A 20,480-nucleotide genomic window follows, 5' to 3' on the forward strand; every position below is an offset into this window, starting at 1 on the left:
GGGCTGTGCGGCGCTTACTTGCTTCGGGGTCACTGTATTCAGGTTGATACGGCAACGGCGCATTCCCCTACCTCCGCGTGCATTCTTCCCCGCTATCTTCCCCTTCGTCTACTACATCATCTTCTTCTACTCACCGTCTTCTTCGTGGCCATGTACATAAAAACATGAGTGCTTTTTCTCTGATACTAACCTGACCATGCAATTTTTCATGTGTTCGGACAGAAAACCGCGGACATGACTGAAGACGAAAACTGCGAATGTAGACAGATGAATCCCTCCATAATTTCCCCCCCTAAAAAGCTAGGCGCATTTCATCTGCACACACATTCGGAGTTTTCAGAGCTCGCTCTAACACAGCAGCATTTGCATGTTCACTATATATATATAAAAAAAAATGTATTTTTGTCGTCCCTTTATTTTTGTAGCCGTTGTTTAAAAGAAAGCTAATAAAAATGGTAGGCTTCTTGCTTTCATTTTCATCTGACTACTTCAAACCTGTACCGACACCCACACCAATATCTACTTCGTAAATGGTTATAAGCGCGTTGAGAGCTTAGCTCAAAATTTATTTTGAAACCTTTTGTTAATTTAACACGAAGTGATATCTGCGTCAGCAGTTTGGCTGCTTTTGCAAGCGGCACAGAGAGCGTCCGGTGGGGTAAACTATGTGAAGGAACGAAGAAACGCTCTACGAAGCTGGAAATCGCAAAGAAATAAGTATTAAAAATAACAAATTTCCTCGTTTTTCTGCAGTCCCGCAGTGGAAGTTGCTGTTTCGAGCGATTCATAGAAATCATGTTACTGTTCTCCTGCAGAAAAGAAAGAGAATGGCAGTAAACTAGAAATAAAATGACAAAACCAGGTCAGCGCGCAAGAAATAGCGAGTAACCTAATGAAGAAATAAATGGAGCGGGGGGGGGGGGTGACTTGAAATGAAGTAAAAGATGTATTTACTTCGGCGCGAAAACGAATTGTGTGATTAGTCTGACAGCTGCTTTGTCCGGAATCGCAGTTACCTTGAGGACACGTACACGCTTCCTAAGGGCTGGAAGCCGGCCAGGAAACGCACACGTTCCACGCAGGTTTTGACGCTACGTGTAAGAGTTGCTATACACCTGGCGATGTGCCGCCCAGGTGTGCTACTTCCATAGGCGCCGGGGTGCTTGTTACATGCAGTCGTGTTTGACACACACACACAGAGAGAGGGTTTATTGATAGGAAAAGGCAGAGAGGTTGGCCTGAAAAATAAATATCGGGCCTGCTACTCTGCTCTGGGGGACGGGAAGAGGAGATAAAAAAAGGTCACGATGGGGGACGATGATGATGGGAGGAGGCAGATGAAAACCTACTTTAAAAAAAAAAGCATTCTTTCTGACATCACAAACGCGAGACAAGGTCCGTGTCGCTCAAAAAGCGTGAGAGCGCTCGCGTTGCCTTTACAGTTCTAAAACTATCTGGCCAAGCGCCGAGGATCAAATCCTCAGAGAGGAGCGATGTGTCCATAGGCTTCAGAGCTGATGCGAGTATGAGTCTTTCACGTGCATACGCTGGACACGCCACTAAAACATGTTCTATAGTCTCTAGCACGCCACATGTGGTACATTCCGGGGAGTCCGCTTGTCCTATTAAGTGAAAGTATTTGCGCGTGAATGCCACGTTTAAACGTAGTCTACTGATAACGCATGCAATAGGGCGAGGTATTCCGCGAGGAAAACACAGCACACAGCATGGCTCATGCAGGCGGTGCCAGAAAACAGCGCAGCTGCCTCTTACGAAACATGTCATGCGTGCGCGTGCTGTTTTTTGATGGGGTAATCCTATAGCACAAAGCACATCAGATATAACAAGGTGCACAGTGCGGCTGGTTAGTGCTAAAAACAGCGCGTTGTTCCGTTTGTTGCTCTACTCGGTCCTGTGTAAGCGCTGTCCTAACCAAAAACATCATATTTAAATTTTAACGGCTGACATGGCCATTTTGATTCTCCAGATGTGCACAAGGAACGAATCACATCTGAGAAAAACATTTTTTTCAGTTGGTTTCTTTTGCGGCGCAGATCATCCAGTTATCATTGACAGTAAACCAATAGTGCTTGCTTTCCCCAATCATTTTCCAAGATATAAGCGGAGCCGACTATCCTCAGTTAAGAGAGACACATGACATTTGCTTCTGGAGAGTTGGTACTTCAAACAAGCGCCAACCATGCTTCATTACACGGGAATAGGCCGACAATTTATTTATTTGCCCACAGCGCCACAGTGGCATTACAGTGGGGGTTTTTGTTTTGTTTTTGTCAGTTTCACTCTTCCTTTTTGTGGTCGTGTTTGCATACTAGAGTCGCAGCGCAAGTTTCGTGAGCCCGAGTCGCCCTTTCTCACGCTTTTCCATCCGTGAAATTTTTTATTGCGGTCAGTTTTTCAACTCGCGGCCTTTCTGATTCCTCCCAGGTTTCCTCACGTTCGTAAACTGCAAGAGTGTCAAGCTGGCGATGAAAGTCCAGGACATCTTCACAACAGCCAAACTGGCAGCGCTGGCGCTTATCATCGTCACAGGCATGGTTCGCATTGCGCAAGGTTAGTTTTTGAAAAAAAAAATCTCGCTTTTTAGCGTCTCTGGGCGTTTATTTTGCCGCAGAGAATATTCTCGCGGCACAAACTAGAAAATAATAAAAGAAAAAGCGTCGGTTTAGTTTACCCAGACTTAGTAATAACAATTTTCGCACTAAACTTATAAGATGCCTCTACGCAGTATAGGAGAACTGTGAGAACTAATTTTATCGTCACGCCAGTTTTGAATTCACCCATAGGTTTTAATACACTACGATCTGTTTTAAAAGGGACGATCAGCGATCGTTTACTGCCTCTGATACAGACGGCACCTTTTCTTCACTGATATAGACACCTGCCAGGCTTGGCACCAGCCTACTTTATTGGCCTAATGTGTTGTCCGTATATCATCCTAAATTTACAAACAATGCACTCGTCTGCAAACATGCAAACGTTGGCGTCGCTGCGCAAAAGAAAAATGATAGACGCCGAGACAGCGCCCTGTATCCGCTGAAGAAATTCCGACACGGGTTGAGGACTGACAACCATACATTCACACTGGTCAGCGAGGTAAGATTTAGTTCAGTTTGCAATTATATTATTTCCCCTAGTAGGTTAAGAAGTTTGCAAAGTAAATTATGCGGGGTGGGATGCAAGGCCGAATGATTTTGATAAGGGGACAAAAATGTCTACCTGCCTGTGTTTTCCGATAATAGATGCAAAGTCAAGAACGATTCCTTGTAATGCAGTCGCGGAGAGGCCCATCCAAAATGCGTATTGATTAGCTTGGATAATGTTTTATCCTTTTATAAAACGGGACGCTTTTAAAAATGATTGTAATTAAAATAGGTACAGCTCTGGCAATTTTCCAGTCGTTTGATATACCTTGCGCGTTGCTAGCAACTTCTTGAAATAAGCGGTAAATATTTGGACGCTCATAATATGCATCCTTTGCTTAGGTACGGTGTCAGCCATTTTGTTTTTCGCATCAACTTTTAGAAGTAAGGAAATTGTTCCCGCTTCGGATAATGCGATTAATCTACCTTTTTTTTTTCGTGTTGCCCTGAACGAATGTTTCCAGATACAGGTCTTTTTATTTCTTATCTGCTCGGGAAACGAGGCAGGCTAGTGCTTTGCTGTGGAGCGCTTTAACTTCCAAATGCTGCATGCGCAAAACCGCTGTATTGTGCAATCGCACTCTGCTCGCTCTTGCGAGATCACTGCAGCGCCGCGAAGAGCGTGACTAGTTTTCCTGTTGCCTTCTCTTCGAGGCTGCATTGCTGGCGCCCCTGACACAGGGCCAAAGTGCGCCGCTTTACGTTGCGGACTTAGGCGTCGCCTCACAGCTGAGCGAAATGTGGCACTAAAGCGAGTGACGCATGGGAGAAGCACCAGAGGGTTCTTAAAGTATATAGCACTGCTCTGCCACGTTGACGTTGTCGGTGTGGAGTTAATGCTTCGGGGAACATCGATCGGTTTTCATGTGGTTCGGTTTTCAGTTCGAATGGAGGGGATTTTTGGCTAAATAGCGCGCTTGATTAAATGGAATGCTCGTTCAGTACTTCACGCGTCGTTGCCAGGTGCCAGCATTCGGGGTGGGAAATATCTGCTCGCAGGAGATTACGGCTTTGCTTGAAATTTACTCGATTTTAGATGCCTGCCTCAAACTTCATTTCAGGTATACGTACTCTGACTCTCTTATGTAGCTTGTTGCGTTCAAATGACTGTGTAAAGAATGACGGTGTTTGCTCTTTCGTCTGGGCTTGTGTTTTTAGGATGTTTTTTTTTCTCTCGCTATGCGTTACCTGCGTGTAGGGTCGTTGTGATAATTGGATGAGCTCATCATAGTAACGTCACTTATGTGCCAGGGCGGTCTTTCTGTCATTTCAACGATAGTCGAGTTCGAATTCATAAGCGTTACTCACCACTTACCGTTAGGCTGGTATTTAGTAACCGCCTGCATCAGGAAATCAAATAACTTTAATCTTTTTTATGTGCCGTTATTGGCCCTTTAGCTTAAGAGGGAAAGTGAGAGAAGGGCCAAGGAACAACAGGGAGCACAACCAGAGCTAATTATGGTCTGCTGCACTGAAAATGGAGAAGAGGTCGTTAATTATAAGGAGTAATTAGAAAGAACAAGGGTTTATATGTAATGCGCGCTCAAGGAGTGGCCAGCGCGGTCTATAGGCAGCCGCTTCGGGCACTGGACGAGGTTTTTAAGCAGGCAGCGTATTTGACATGAACGCGTTCGGCTTGATGGTTATTTTAATCGTCATGCCGTGCCGCTCGTCTTGCAGCACCTGGCGTAGTTTAGAGTACTCTGCAGTTTGGCCGCATCAGTCCCCTAGTCTCGTAAACGAAATCTGACTGTATACCTGTGGTGCTCACTGATTGGTAGCGGCAGAACCATACTAATTATAAAGAATGCGTAACGTAGATGCACAATAGCCGCATACACACAGTGCGATGATAAAACGGGCTGTATGAGAAGAGCTTGCTGGCACGATGGAGCTATTATCGACAGAATCCACAAGACTAACCCCAGCTGTAGCTTACGACAACCTCAACCTCAAGAGCTTGCTGGCCGTCTTTTATTTTTTGCTTTTCGCATATTTGAGGTCCATTTGATTTTGTTGATTCCTGAACCTGATAAACTTCGCGTTTCGTGCTTTCCAAAGCCAAGGTGTGAGGTTTGCTGCTGTGTGCATTAATTTAGAAGGCGCGGCATTTGTAAGCTGCCTGAAGTGGCTTTTTTGAACTCTAGTGACATTAAATCCGGTAATGCGCAAAGTCACGTTGGGAAAACGTGACAGTAGACTAATTATGTTTTTTGCGTCTCGTTGCAGGACAAGTTGAGTATCTGCAGAACAGCTTCGCCGGGGAATACTCCGTGGCCGGCATCTCTCTGTCCTTTTATGCCGGCCTTTTTGCCTTTGGAGGGTGGTAAGTGGATAGCTGGAAGGAAACGCTCCTTTAGGAGAGGAGAATAGGCGCTAAACCTTGGTCTGTCGATTTCAATCCTTTTACGTCGCCGCTTCTTTCCCTGCGAATTATTAGCGATAGAAAACGCTGTGAAGGAGGCGCTTTTAAGACTCTGCTGTTGTACGCGGGGTTTAACGCACCGAATCTGTTCGTGGGCTGTAAGAGACTCCGTAGTGCACGGCTCCTAATTATTTAAACCACACGCGGTTCCTCAACTTGCGCCTACATCGCGCAGCGCACAGGAGTTTTTGCATTTCGCCTCTGTCGAAATGCTGTGCACCATCTCGGTGAGGCAACAAAGAAGCACGGCTCGTTCGATGCTAGTAAAGTTAGTCGGTGCGTAGTTAAGTATAAGCACATTTGTGTAATTATTTGTATTTTGTGAAACTCAAAGGATGAATCTGGTTGCACCTCCGCATTGGGCGTGATTTTACACTGATGCAATTTGATACAAGCAAAGTGGGACACTTATAGAAGTGCTCTACATCTGCTGTTATGCGCTCATCTGACCACACGCGCACTAAAGGAAAATGATTTAAAAAAAGAAATCCCGGCACCAAATTTGGCGGGAATTCAAAAGAGAAGTCCCATAGAGGTTGCTGCTGTCTGCCGTTGGCAGAACCACATTATATATGTCACTTATAACCCCGGTTCTACTGTCCACCCTTCGGCACATGAAGGCACGTGCGCAGGTATATTGTTGAGCGCTGAGCGTGAAGTGAGTTTAAAAAGCTTCTGCTTCGCTCCTCGCAATTATTTCCCTTTTATGGTTGCAGTCTCGCCCAGATCAACGCAACAAAAATAGTCATAGCTATGAGATAGCGGAATATCGGCAAGTTAACATGCTACGATTAAAAAAAAATTAAAAAAAGAAGTATGTATATGTAGAAGCCCGGCACCTTATCGAACTCGTGTTCCGGTTTGCGGTTGTCGTTGTTCTGTGAGAGGCATGCAAATTTCGACTCCGCCTTGTCGACAAGACAGGATTACGAGCAGCTTTATAAGGAAAACGTGCGTAGCTGTGCCGCGTGACAACCGCTTGAATGAAGTGGCAGGACAAGCGCGGAACTTACAAAAATGTTGCAGCGACCGAAAGTGTTTTACATTATTAATTATTCTTGTGGCCGCAAGCAAGGACGAGAGAGACTGAAGGGGAAGACAGAGAGAGGTTTAACTAAATATCCGCGTCAGGTGGGCTGTTCTACGCGGAGAAAGAGGTTGGATAGGAGGCATGAACGAAAAAAGCTGTTATCTTTAACCGAAAGACGACAGCCTTTCTATTAAACTCGTTTGTCTGCCCCCCGATGGGAAGAAAGTTATGCGCAGTTTGATGAGGGCGGTGCCATAACGGTCAACAGAGCCGAAGTATTCTACAATACATGTTCGCCTTATGCGACGAGGGCTGAACACTAAACCTCAGACGGGCATTGCTGCAAAACCTTAAATATGCTTTGAAAACACTTCTAGGCCCCTTTGCTCGATGGTAAACATTACTAAGCCTGAAGGAACGGCGAAGATGATTCATCTTGTATAATACATCCTAAACCAGAGGTTGGTAACGACGTCAGCTCTACGAGACAAGGGCTAGCTACCGCACTGTGGGAGCGAAATTAAATTTGTGAATTTAATTGGACGCTGGGAGGCAATATGTCATTGTATAAGAAACTCGCCTACCGAGAAGCGTGCTCGCTCTTAGAGTCACGTAACCTTGCTTTATTTCTGCTGACCTAGCGTCTCACGGACTACCTAAAAGACAAAATTTGATCTAAGCGTTCAGTGTCACATAAGTGTTTGCGCTAGGGCCCCGTTATAAAATTCGGATATAAGAACCCTAATTTCAGTTCTTTGAACCTGTTTTATTCGTTTAGCCGGTATTCGCATAGAAAAAAAAATGTGTGATAGGTTTTCAGAACAAGATAAAAGAGAATATGTTTAACGTCCAAAAACTAAGCTTTGCTCTGCAAGGAAGGTCACAGGTGGATGAAGGCTTAGAAGTATTTTCGGCCATTTGCGGTTCTTCAACGGCCAGTGCAGTCGTTGTACATGTGTCCTATTCTCTTTTATTCGGCCCCACCCTAATGCGTCCACTCAAGCGTCATGCTGAGAAGCCGTGTTACAGCACTGCAGCGGTGCTATGATTATGGGCTTACTATAGAAAATGAAGCTAGCAGGAAAAAAAAGTTATGTCGTTCCACCGTCGGGAAAGTGCCGAGACATCTAGCGATAGGGGTTTGACTGCTGTGAGTGGTAGAAGTTTGCCCCGTTTGGTAGCGGTCCTCAGTCCAGCGCACCTGCTGACACACTCAAAGAAAACGCAGTAAGCAGAGGAAGTGGCACATGGCCTAAGTAAAGGTATAAAGGAGAGTTATAACAAGTGTTCCTTGTAAAAGCAGGAATTACAGCAAAAACTTACATGGTCCCACGCTTCGTTTTGGCGTGGTTAACTTCGCTGAGACGCAGCCAAGATGGCAAGGCGCGCTCCTGTGTAAACAAACAAATCTATTCCGCCTGTGCACAGTGCGGTATGGACGGACTCTGGTTGTGGGACACTCATCTCGAAGGCCAGTGAACATTTTTGCTTCTATGCAATGCCAAGTTTTTTGCATAGTAAATTCGTGCGCTTTACAGTAGTGCGCGTAGGTCACGTTGCATAACTCTGGGAACTCAAAAAATCTGCACCCACGGCGCTGGCTCAGTGGCTGTGGAGTTTGACTGAGTTGCTGATATAAAAGTCGCGGGTTTGAACCTCGGCCACGGTGCCTGCATTTCAGTGGAACGGAAATGCAAAAGACGCCCGTGTGCCTTGCGATATGACTGCAAGGTAATGGATCTCAGGCGGTCCAAATCAATCTGCAGCTCTCCTCCAACTCAGGACACTTGTGCGTGCGCACAAAATTATTTTCAACCGTAAGGCAAATACCTAGGTGCTCTAGGCCCCGGCCACACTTCTGTGAGGGTTTCGAAAATAACCTGTCAACTAGATGGGAAAAACACCTAAAGAGAGGCCTCTTATCACTTCGAGGACCTCTTAGCCGTTCGAGGACCCGTGCACATTGCGAGAGGTTGCATCTCCTTGTGCTTGACCGGTGAAAAAAACCGCCTACATTTTTTTTTCTTCATAAATTCAAAGTTTCCGGTTACTTCACATATCTTTGAACTCTGCTTTGGTGACAGTTTTTTTAATATACGCCCAAAGCCCACATATGTATGGATTAAGTGTTTCAATTAAGGTTTTAATTTTCTGATGATTTGATGCTATAAATTATTTCAGATAGCCTTAAGCGCAATAATTGCACAAAGCAATTAGACCTTTTCGTTTATTTAGTTTACAAGCAGGAAAGGGCTATGGCGTCACCCATGGCTCACGTTCAGGTTTTCGACTTTAAACCCCACTTATCACATCAGACCAGCCCTAGTCGGTAATCGTGGTGTTCGCTTGTGATCCCTCTCAGCGGTTTCTTTCAAGGACTAATTAGCTTTATAGTAGCTTCAGTTTATGCTCTGGAGTCTATTGTTAACATGTTCACGTTATTGAACCGATATCAGGGCGTAGTTGTGTTAAGTCTATGCATGATAATGCTAAAATGGTTTAGGTTGGTGGCATATAGGCTTTTAACGTTGCCAAAAAAAATACCCCATAGTTTTAGAGTGGTATTTAGCTTGCTTGATTAATTTTATCGGCCAACCTCTTTTCATTTATATAACCATCCCCATTATTCGTTCCCATAACCATTTCCCTTTTATGCCCTGAGGCAGTGTAAACCGCTAAAAAAAAAATCGCTGGTCAGAGCATACACTCAAGTAATTCTGTGCTTCGGTATTGGCTTTGCTTTTATATTTGGTCGCGGGAAAGCGGTTATAGCACTTGCAGACAACAGACGGTGACCGTACGGACTATTCGGTGTGATACTGCTTAAGAGTCGAGTTCCGATTTACACTGTGCATTAAAAGTTATGACTGCCGCCGCGGTGGCTCAGTGGGTATGACGCTCCGCTGCTGACCCGAAAGACGCGGGTTCGATCCCGGCCGCGGTGGTCGAATTTCGATGGAGGCGAAATTCTAGAGTCTCGTGTACTGTGAGATGCCAGTGCACGTTAAAGTACCGCAGGTGGTCGACATTTCCGGAGCCCTTCACTACGGCGTCCCTCATAGCCTGAGCTGCTTTGGGACGTTAAACCTCCATAAAAAAATTAAAAAAAGTTATGACTGAATTTTAGTGTCTGAGATAAGGCTTCCTGGCATTCGATGAAATGTAATGATATTACTGCACAAACGAAAAACTGCAATTTTATTAGAGCATTCTGTGATAACAATTAAATCCGGCCGTATGTGATACTGCACTTTAAAAGCTCAAAAGTTTCCATTCTTTGCGCGGCTGAGAACGACAACTACTAACAACAATAATAATATAAATCAGAAGTAAAGATTTGCTAATGTTATAGAAATTATTAACAATATTTAAACTCCAGTAATAAACGACATTTTCGCTCCTATTTTTCCAGGAATTATTTGAACTATGTCTCCGAGGAGCTCAAGGATCCTAACAAGTGAGTTTCTTTTTGCTTTCATGAAGTTTCATCGACGTTGGCCAATAATGAAGTCCCAGCTAGTACCGAGATATAGGTTAAAGTGCATTGGTAAAATTCTGGGATTCGTAACGAAAGTTACGAATGTGACATGAGAGTAGTCTTTATTTGTCTAAGGCAATCAACATGAACGCATTATGTGCCCTATGCTTCAAGACTAAGAGCAGGCAGTCAAGAGGTTAAAAGTGGTATGAAAGTAAAGCGCAGTTATTTTAAAAGTGCCTGGTGAAACGATTGAGACGAAATAACTTTTATTGCTGTTAGAGAAATGATGAAGCGTAAGAAAAACTTAACACGTGCCAACAATACTGCACAACTTAATCACTTGAACGTTTGATCAAGCGCCATGATCATGCCACAACTCACGTTTAGGTTGTGTACATTGGGTGTCTCTGCACGCGTCGACGCTTCGACATTTTTCTTCGTAACCGCGACTCGGGAGCATCGAGTTTGTGAAACCAGCGTGCTCACCTTCCCTTGCTTCTCTTGTGGCCTTTTTGTATTAGGCATATATACTTTCGTGCTGAGTTTGCTTTGCAGCATTTGTAATTTATGCGTAGTTGTGCGTTTCGTTTTCCACGTGCAGCGCCTTCGGCGTGACTTGTGTACTTGCGAAGACTCGAATCTCTTCGTAATCTGCATTTAGTTAGTTTCTGCGCGCGCGTATTTTGCATAAGAAAGTGAAAGTTTTCTTTAAACCTCAAGCGTCTTTGGGTTAACACCTCACGGCGTCTGCCCAGTAGAAGAAGTGAAAGACGATTTTCGACATCCAGGCAGCTTTGACCTTTTTTGGAGAAAAGACGCGCTCATCGATATTAGAATAAAAACTCTAGCCGACTGTAGAAACACTGAGAGAAATGAGTTTGGACGCGGTCTTCGAATTTTAAATGCTGCGTGGTTTGCTTTTCATATCTCAGTTTTTCTTATGACACTTTTAGTGAAGCGCGCAGTAGTGGCGTACTGGCGGTGTCACTTTGGCTCACATTTACTGATTTATTTCAGAATGTTGAATAATAAACCGGAGAATATCTGACGCCGACAGCTTCATAACTCAGTTGAAGGAGAAGTGGAAGGTGCCCCATATATACTTTTCCAAATTATCACTGGGTGTGGCTTCTGTGGCACGTGGCGGCTAGCTCATAACCAATCTCATAACGAAATTAAAAAAAATACTGCAACGTACCATTTCGTCATAAAGGGAATGTCACGAGAAATAATTGTGTAGAACGTAGATGTATCTTCACGCGTAGAGAGCAGGTATTCTGAAGACCAGAACACAAGAAAGAATATAAACAACAGACCTTACTTCTTTGACACGAAAACAGCGTAAAACTTCTTAACCCGTTTTTCTGGGAGTACTGTCAGATTCATGCGCAGCTTTACAACGAGAAAGTTCGCGAAAGTTTCCAGTGAGGCCGCCCCTCCACGTAGAGTGAATGGATGCTTTCCTAGGGCTGTGCGATGGCCTTCTTGCTCTGGGTAAAGGTCGTCTAGTTCGTATACGACGGTCCGAACACGGTGTGTTGTAGTAATTCAGCGTTGTAGTAATTCAGTAGTAAGTCAGCGTGCACCCAGACAGCCGGGCCACGCTTGAGCCACCAGCCCGCACAAGATGACTTGGTAGCTATACAGTGCAGTTAAGGACACATTTTACAAGACAGTTCCCTACTCTCTTGACTTCCTCGCATTAGTGCGCTCACTAAGCGAGTGTCAAACATGCACCTACCCTGCGCGTAACCATAATCAGTAAATATCTGCCCGCTGGGATGCTTTTGCGTCAATGTTGCTAAATTTTTTTTGCCCGATTTATGTTGCTTTTCTTTTTCTCTTTTTCAGAAACCTCCCGAGAGCTATCTATATCGGCATAACCCTTGTAACAGTCGTTTACGTCTTGGCCAATGTAGCCTACTTTACAGCAGTTTCTCCCCAAGAAATGCTTGCATCCCCAGCTGTTGCTGTGGTACGTTGTGTCGCACTTTTTACTAAATTGAGGCTTTTGTTATTCATCTAGGGACGGCAAAAATTGGTTTATAAGGAACATGTTTAAAGTTTGCCTGAACAGCATGGCATTAACCCCAGCGGACTGCGTTCATACTTTGCTGTTATTTATTTGCTTTGTACACTTTAGGCGTCAGCTTCAAACAAGGTGTTCATGAGCTTCCGCAACAGCCTTATGTTATGCAAGCTTTTCAGAGCTTGCTATCCTGCGGCTGTCATAGCTGGTCAGGTTGTTGGGCGCTGAAAAATATCGGTGGTAGCCATTAGGCCTCCGTTTTCCTCTGAGAGAACTTGTTCCGCCAGAGACATAATTGGGCATAAAGGAATGCGCTCTCGGCAGCCGTTTTATCTGCAATCTCTCCGTGCCAGCAACCCACTTTTGTGGATGCAAATAACTATTTTTTCTGTAGTTTACGCTGTCGCCTCGTGTGCGCGATGGCGGGCTGTGATAGTTATAGTTGATACTATCTTTGCGCTTCATGGAATAATTTATCTCTGATTAAACTTGCTCTGTGAAACGTTTACTTCATTCTTTCTTTCTTTTCTTTCCCTTACACTGGTATTTGTTCCTCAAGCCCAGTGCTATATACCAAATGACTGTGTACAGAACAAAAGCATTTGTTTACAAGCATTCTTTCTTGCGCAGTTTATCTCGGCTACTCACTAGTCTCGCCAGCAGTAGTTATCATCATTCAACCTCGAGCAAGACAATTTTTTCCTGTGTGGAAATATTATTTATGCGTTAATTTCTGGGCTCTAACATCATTAGAAACCAGCTGATCCAGGTCGGCAATACGAGCGGCTAGCAGTCTGCATCTGTGTCGAGGTCACTCGTGGCTAAGCACATTAGACTGCTCACCATTCAGTTTTAAAACAAAGCCTGAGCCCATGAGCCACATATGTAGTGCAGAGATCATTTGCGGTTCCTAAAGCATTATAGAAGCAGCAACCATATTGAGTGTCATTCAGGCCGCGGTGTTGTATGCGTTCATTTGAGCGTGTATGGCACACTCACCTTGAATCGCTGGTGTGCCAAAATTTAAAACGCATCCATCAATGCAGCCATCATGTCTTCCCGTTCCCGAACTGCACTAGCTCCGTGCTACGCTGCCTGGCCATATGCTGCATGCAGTGTGCATGTGCCTGGAACTATTTGTGTGCTTGTGTATGTAGTTAAGACGTCCCTGTTAAGAAGAACTTCTTGTGCTTGTTGTGTGTGCACCTACAGCAGTTCTTTTGTTAAAATTGTCATTTCCTTCTTATTTATTCATTTACGTACCGTAAACGCCGACGAGGACATTTCGTAAAGAAAAGATTCGGGGGGGGGGGGGGGGGGGGGGGGGCATAAGCAGTAAAATACAACTAAACGTCCAGTTAGCAGGAGTCACTGAGATACAAGTTAAAAATGGAGATTTACGCACATGAGAGTAAATAAAAAAATACACGCAGGCCATGTAAACAACACTGCGTTCGCAAAAGACCAATATTACGCTGATTAAGGGCATCCCAGGTGTGTTAAACGTTTCGTTTGAAAACTGATTGAATCAGCTTGGAGGACTAGATTACTAGGCTACGGGTTCCAGTATTTCGCTGGTAATGATAATGGTGAACGCTACTGTTTTAGTGCACGCTTGAAGTTGGGCATCATAGTGTAAAGGAACAGCGGCACGAACATCTTTTATTCTCTTCATGACAAAAAAAAAAACGTATCTAGAACGGGTCAAGCATTCAAGGCATGGCCACCACACTCATTTTTGTTGGATGAGTGTGCAGCTTTGATGAATACAATTGGAAAAGTTCGTCATGTAGTTTCCTGGAAGAAAATGTGGACTTCGGCACTTTTTTATCACAGGAAGATTTTTTTTTTCGCAGACCTTCACTAAATTTTTTCAAGGCTTGCGCGTATTCAAAGCTGGCTGGTTGAAGGCTTTATCGAAATTTACTGTGATCCTCCTGCTGGCTTTACCTATCGTGGGTTTCGTCAGGCAGCATTTCTGCATTCTGGTTGATTCCTTGCAAGGCTCAGTGTTAGTCAGATGATTGTGCCTAAGACTGCATCGGTTTCTTTTTTTTTTTCAGACATTCGCCCAGCGTACGATAGGCGTTGTTGCGTGGATTATGCCAGTGTTCGTGAGCTTGTCCACTTTCGGAGGCTTGAATGGAATAATGTTCACGATTGCAAGGTGAGTACGTGTATCAACGCTGTGCATCGTAGGAAAGCAGCATCTTGACAGCAAGGAAGGTCCGCAGCTGAAGGGTTGGGCTCTTTTCGAAAGCTGTAAACTCAGTTTCCGACTTCGGCAGCGAGTTAATGAAATCACAACCTTGTAGGAAACGAACCGAACTGCGCTGCCTTAGCATTTTGATGCTGCAGGAGGCCTACCAACGTGATTTAAGGGAGACCCTCCGTTAGGCAAGCTCGTTTAGTTTCTAGGCGACGTTTTTACTGCCTCCACTAGCTGTGATGTGCCCCAGCTTTTTAGAGAAAATCGGACAGCTGTATGCAAGATGGCACAGGTGTCTCTTCAATCCAAATGGTGTGTGGGCTTTTAATGTCCTGAAGCGGCACGTGGGCTGTGAGAGACACTGTAGTGGAGGGCTCCGGATTAATGCAGACAGCCTGGGGATCTTTAACGTGCGCTGACATCGCACAGCACACGGATGACTTTATGCGTTTCGCCTCCATCGAAACGCGGCCGTCGCGGCTGGGATTCTATCCTGCTTCCTTTAGGTTCAGCTGCCGAATGCCAAAGCCACTGGCGGTGGGTCCCTTCAATAGAAATGATTATTAGGTACTTCCTTTAGAGACAAACGAACAGGCAAAGGTAAGCACTACGCTGTCCACGGGACTACACACTGAAGACGAGTGTAATAAAAGAAAAAAAGGTTGGCAGCGAACGGAAGTTGCTCCTCAAGACCCGTGCCGAAAAGTGAGGATTCCAGCACGCCACTCTTGTGCACTGCTCTTGTGTCATGTGCGAATACTACGCGCAATTCCAATTACGTGTACTGTGTTAAAGATAGAATGATGTGGAGTGCGTGTTCTTCAGCACCAGCTCTAGCAACGCCCACATACTTTGAGACGCGTTGCCAAACATTTCTTAGGGAGCGCTGTTTTCTCAGAACTATAGCAATTTGTGTGAGAAGCTCTGGAGTATTTCGGCAAGGCGGATTGTTGCGAAAACCTGTGTTCACTCCCCCGTATTTGCGGTGCTTGTCACGAAAACTGCAAAACAGCTTTACCTTGACGTTTTGATTTGGGACAGGGATGAGGGTTGCTCAATGTAACAGAGTTTTTGCGTGCTTTCTACAGCGAGTTGCATGTCAGTATATTTATTTAGGTTGTACTTCAGCAAAATCGCTGAAACGGCCAGAACATTTTTTTAATGGGACACGCTTTTACGTCATGCACCTTTTTAAATATTTATGTTACAGTTTCGGTTTGTGCCGAAATCGCTAAGGCACGGATGTATTCTGCCTTTGCGACATTGTCAATGCCTTTCTCTCTTACTTTTTCTACCTTCCGTGCCTTCTGTTTCACATGCGCGGCGTGGAGAGGAGGATGAAACGGGACCTTGTAGGGGAGCGCAAGTCCCTACCGCGCATACCTGAAGTACTACACGTTTGCAAGGAATATGAAAATTGCGATAACGTGAGATGTTGAGCTAGTTGGTACGTATTCATGGTTAACGAGCGCTAAAACGACGAATACGACAGCACTACTACTTCTCTGCCGTCTTCGTCTTTTTTGCGCTCGTTAAACGTGAATGGAAAATGAAAAGTTAGAGACTAGAGGACACCGTAGAAGAGAGAAGAGAGGAGAGAATGAGAAGGGAAGCAATCTTTCAGACACGTACAAACGGATGAAGAACCAAGATGGAGCTTGATAGATACACAAGAGACATGATAGGGCTTATCTTTTCCTTTGTGTATCTGTTGGCGCACGTGTGAAAAAAAAAACAACGCGCTATTATGTTTCCATTACATAGAAACCGCCTAGCCCAGAAACAAACGTCGTTAAAGGAGGAAAAAGTTGGCACAAGTGCAACAATCGCAGAGCAAAGCGCCTCCCTCATTCTCCCTGAGCATTGATGAAGGAAGGGCTCAACCGTGCATTTTGTGGCGCATTGTTTTTAGTTATTAGAAGTACGGCACCAAAAGAGGTTGGTGCGCAGGAGGCAACGTGGCGCTGCTTAGTCAGTGTTTTCATCAGCTGCCCATATTTTTTGCCCATAATTTGATTGTCGTTGCCATTTTCAGGTTGTTCTTTATTGGGGCTCTTGAAGGACATCTCCCCATGATATTCGGAATGATACACACAACAAAGCTCACTCCTACGCCCCCTCTCTTGTTGTCTGTAAGTTCACTGTTCATTTTATTTCACAGCGTTGGCAAAAATATTGTCGTCATAGAATCCTAACCCTTGGTAATGTTATTAGCGTTTGATGGTGCAAGTCGTAGAAAATAAAATAGCGAATGTAATTGGAATATATAGTGAGAAAAAGGAGGGTCTAAAATTCACTGTACGTGAAGAGAAGTGAAAGAGAAGTGAAAAAAGAGAAAGTTACATATGAGCTGTTTATAAGTCGATTTGCCGTTCAGAGAAACGGCCGGTCTCTGTAGAGTGTGTAATAAACGAGGTGGCCTCGTTTTTGACCCACTGCTTTACCCACGTCCTCCCACATCCCGGAATGGGCTGATTAGCGTTCAGTGCGTGTATTTCGAGTGCGCCAGCAATCAACTGTTCGTGCTGCTACTGCCATGATCAACACCACATCTTTCGGTTGTATACCGGCTATATACCAGTGTGTGAACTGCAAAGCTACTCTTGGTTATTTCCATGCAAGCATGAGGTACATGTGATTTTCTTTCATGTGCTGAAGTCCGCTTCATGAATGTCGAGGCCTTCCTAGTGGCGAGCCATGTTCTCGACCCGACCGAAGTTGAGTGCGCGCCGTATCACTGCTCCGACGGCTGAGAGGATGAGGCCGTTCGGCTCGTGCTAACCTCAAACTCGGGGGAGGGGGGGGGGGGGGTGAACTTTCGCGGGGAGTGAAATCTGCGGGCTCAGCTCTGCCGTAGTCTTCCCCAAACAACGTCGCTACACGCATACTCGGAAGCGGGTCGTTCACGCTCCCGGCTTTCCGGTTGCTCCCATGTGCATTGCGGTGGAGCACGTGTTCGCCTCAGCAGGTGCTCCGGTCTGCATCGCCACAATCGCCGCTAGACCAGCGTAGTCCTCTAATAGATTCGACTTGCCTTTTGCCATGGATCTCGGGTATATTGTAAACATTTTAATAATGAACATCCCATTTGCTCTGTTTTTCGGTTTAAAAAAAGAAGAGCTATGCAGCACGTTTTTTACGAATTACCACGGGCAGTTGTTCTGCACGGTGAGTGCCAGATACGGGCGCTCGATCCAGTTCTCTGCACTTTAGAGGTCGGTGCAGAATCGCAGACAGCGCAAATTCTGGTGATAACGTGCTTAACTTACGAGCAGATCGACGCGACAGAAATGTACTGTGTAACTTGCGTACGCTTTGCGGACAAGAGCGCGTAGCAAGCAGCGTGACTGGCAAACGCATTACTTCAGCCAGAGCGCCTGCAGCGACGCCTGTAGTGTTTCAGTGTTTTTCAGAGTTCAGTGTCTTTATTTCAGTGTTTTATGAACCGACGTTCCCAAACTTGACTTTAGCGGCCAGCTAAAGCAGGTGCAAATAAGCATAATTAATGCGCATTCACATAGGTACTGACTCGATCATTCATTCATTCATTCATTCATTCATTCATTCATTCATTCATTCATTCATTCATTCATTCATTCATTCATTCATTCATTCATTCATTCATTGCATATCTTCCGAAATACAAGCAAATGTTTTGCGGCGCCTGTTTTTCGGTTCAGACATAAACCAGCTTGTTATTTTCACACTTAACGAATCTTTTCTTTAGATTTCATGCTACGAAGTCCTCTGTCGAAGTTTATTAATTTGCAGAAACAGGATTACAAAAATCGAGAACGTAAGGCCTTATCTACGTACAGACGCTAAATAGGTGAATAAAAATTTACACTGTTTCTTCGCATAAAAGAAAAGGTTAGCCAGAAAAGGACCTGAACGCGGTCTCTAGTATGAAATCTGCAAATTGCGCAAGAAATTCAGCGGATATGCAGATCTGAGGGAATGGCAGGCCTTCTTTTCTTTTATTCTTGCATTAGTCAGTTAATCATGCGCTACTAAGGGTGTTTTTTTTTTTCAGTCACTCCTGTGCGCTTTCGAAGTTTCAGCCACACACGTTTCTCTTTTATTGATTAGTTATAAATCTTTTGCTCACATTAAGGCGCTAAGTGCGCAGTTATGCACATTGCGAATTCGCCTTTTTTTCTCGATGTGTGCAAGAGCTAAAAGTGATTTCCTTGTTGCATACGAATTTAGAACCCCTCATATGGCAACGAGGGTGCTTTTTGTGTCAGCTATTGAACACAGTAAATAATATTTCTCAACTCAGTGACATTGGTAGCGCGTCCTCCGCCATTTTTGTGCAGACAGTGTCACCAGTAATAATTTTGTTTTTTCCCCGCTTTTCCGGCGTGATGAGTACCTTCTAAAGAAAAAAACAAAGTTTAAATCTCCTGATCACTCGAGTACTCGTTCAAAAAATCCTGATGTTTAGACATTACAATTTCCAATGACTGCGGCACTTTATAGAAAATTTGGTACATATCTGTAAAGTTATTACCATTGGTGTTTTCTGTTGCAAATCAGACAAATTGGCTTCTTGAGGCCCGAAAAACTATTTCGACAGGAAAACTAAATTTCTTCAGGAAGAAGGCGAGATGCGCCTGAAAGAGAAGCTACGGCCAACTTGCGCACAATTTTCGGAGACGCTACGACTGGAGTTACGTACAATCTCCGTGATATATTTTTTAAACGAAAGACAGGTGAGCAATTAAGAATAGTTAGTTGCATGATGTGGTGCCTCTTGCTCAAAGGTAAACATCTGATAAATGAAAGAAAAGAGAAGAAGATATGACATGCGAGAGGAGGTCGAGCGGTGGTGTCTAATGCGAACCTGTGTCGCAGTGTGCAGTGGCGCTGCTGATGTTTGCGACGAGCGACATCTTCGTGCTCATCAACTACCTGAGCTTCAACCAGTGGCTCTGGGTGGGCGTCTCCATCCTGGGAATGCTGTGGCTGCGTTACAAGAGACCGAATATGCACAGGCCCATCAAGGTGAGAGCCTCGCCCTGTACAACAGCGGCGAGAATGCGTGGTGCATACAGCCAATTCACATCAGCGTATTACGGAACAGAAGACGGAGGGAAAGAGATAGGAATATGGCTTTGCTAACAACAACGGGTTCTATTACGCATGAATCAGCATCAATACAACATACATGAAAAAAAGGGACGGTGAACAATAAAATGAGGGCACAAAAACGTTGTAATCTCGTCTATACTCTGTTATCGCCGCAGCGCACTCAGCAGGGACGGAGTTTCTTTTCCCGCCGTTACTGACTGGTTGTTCACGGGTTTGTCGCCTCTCCGTTGGTTATTAAAATTTTCCGAAATTTCTCTGGCCCCCTCGTCACCGTTCGGTACACACCACATGCATGTCGGTAAATCAAGGCGCACAACGTCGTGGGCGCAGGCAGTGCTCAGCGAGATGGTGTGCCGCAGGAGTCATTCGCGCATTGTAGAGGACCTTGCGCAAGAGATCATTCTAGCCGGCTTGTCAGCCCGACATAATTCTTGTCGCAAGATAACGGGGAACTGTAAGAATGCCCCTTTCGTGCATAGTTGGAATGGCGTCACATTGTTCCTTATCGCGGCCCTAAATGGCATGTCCATCGGAATCGCTTGCAGACGCAATTTAAAGACAGTTCCGCTCGAGGCGCAGAGAAAACTGCTTCAACACCAACTCCGTTGGCAACCTTTTTGTGGTTGCGGTTGTTCCAAAACTTGCGCGGAACTACTACAACTTTTTGTTTTTTTTTCTTAGACATCACTGTCATAATCGACATTTCTCGGGTTTTTCAGCGTGAGGCTGTTTACAGCCGACACTGAGAGCTGTTGATAACCAGTTGCCAAAAGGCGCGAAACGCGTGTGTTGAAGCTGCGCTTCAGAAAGTGCATATGCTAAACTTTAGGGGGGCGTTCCTGAAGGTCAAAGTGATTATTCCTCGCTTTAGTAATTTAGTATGATGGTTTATGGTTTGTAGGGTTTAACGTCCCAAAGCAACTCAGGCTATGAGGGACGCCGTAGTGGAGGGCTCCGGATAATTCCGACCATCTGGGGTTCTTTAACGTGCACTGACATCGCACAGTACACGGGCCTCTAGAATTTCGCCTCCATCGAAATTAGACCACCG

General features: G+C 44.9%; 1 protein-coding gene across 1 annotated transcript in view; it reads left to right on the plus strand.

Annotated features, from left to right (window-relative positions):
* Positions 1-20,480, plus strand: part of LOC144114308 (large neutral amino acids transporter small subunit 2-like) — an 84,595-nt gene that overhangs the window by 32,070 nt on the left and 32,045 nt on the right. Inside the window, exons 2-8 of the mRNA XM_077647959.1 lie at positions 2,446-2,571; positions 5,391-5,487; positions 10,029-10,073; positions 11,949-12,072; positions 14,190-14,293; positions 16,371-16,467; positions 19,193-19,342. Of these exons, the coding sequence (XP_077504085.1) occupies positions 2,446-2,571; positions 5,391-5,487; positions 10,029-10,073; positions 11,949-12,072; positions 14,190-14,293; positions 16,371-16,467; positions 19,193-19,342 (743 nt within the window). The remainder of the gene's footprint in view (positions 1-2,445; positions 2,572-5,390; positions 5,488-10,028; positions 10,074-11,948; positions 12,073-14,189; positions 14,294-16,370; positions 16,468-19,192; positions 19,343-20,480) is intronic.

This window comes from Amblyomma americanum, chromosome 1 (genome assembly GCF_052857255.1).
Source record: "Amblyomma americanum isolate KBUSLIRL-KWMA chromosome 1, ASM5285725v1, whole genome shotgun sequence".
Classification (NCBI taxonomy): domain Eukaryota; kingdom Metazoa; phylum Arthropoda; class Arachnida; order Ixodida; family Ixodidae; genus Amblyomma; species Amblyomma americanum.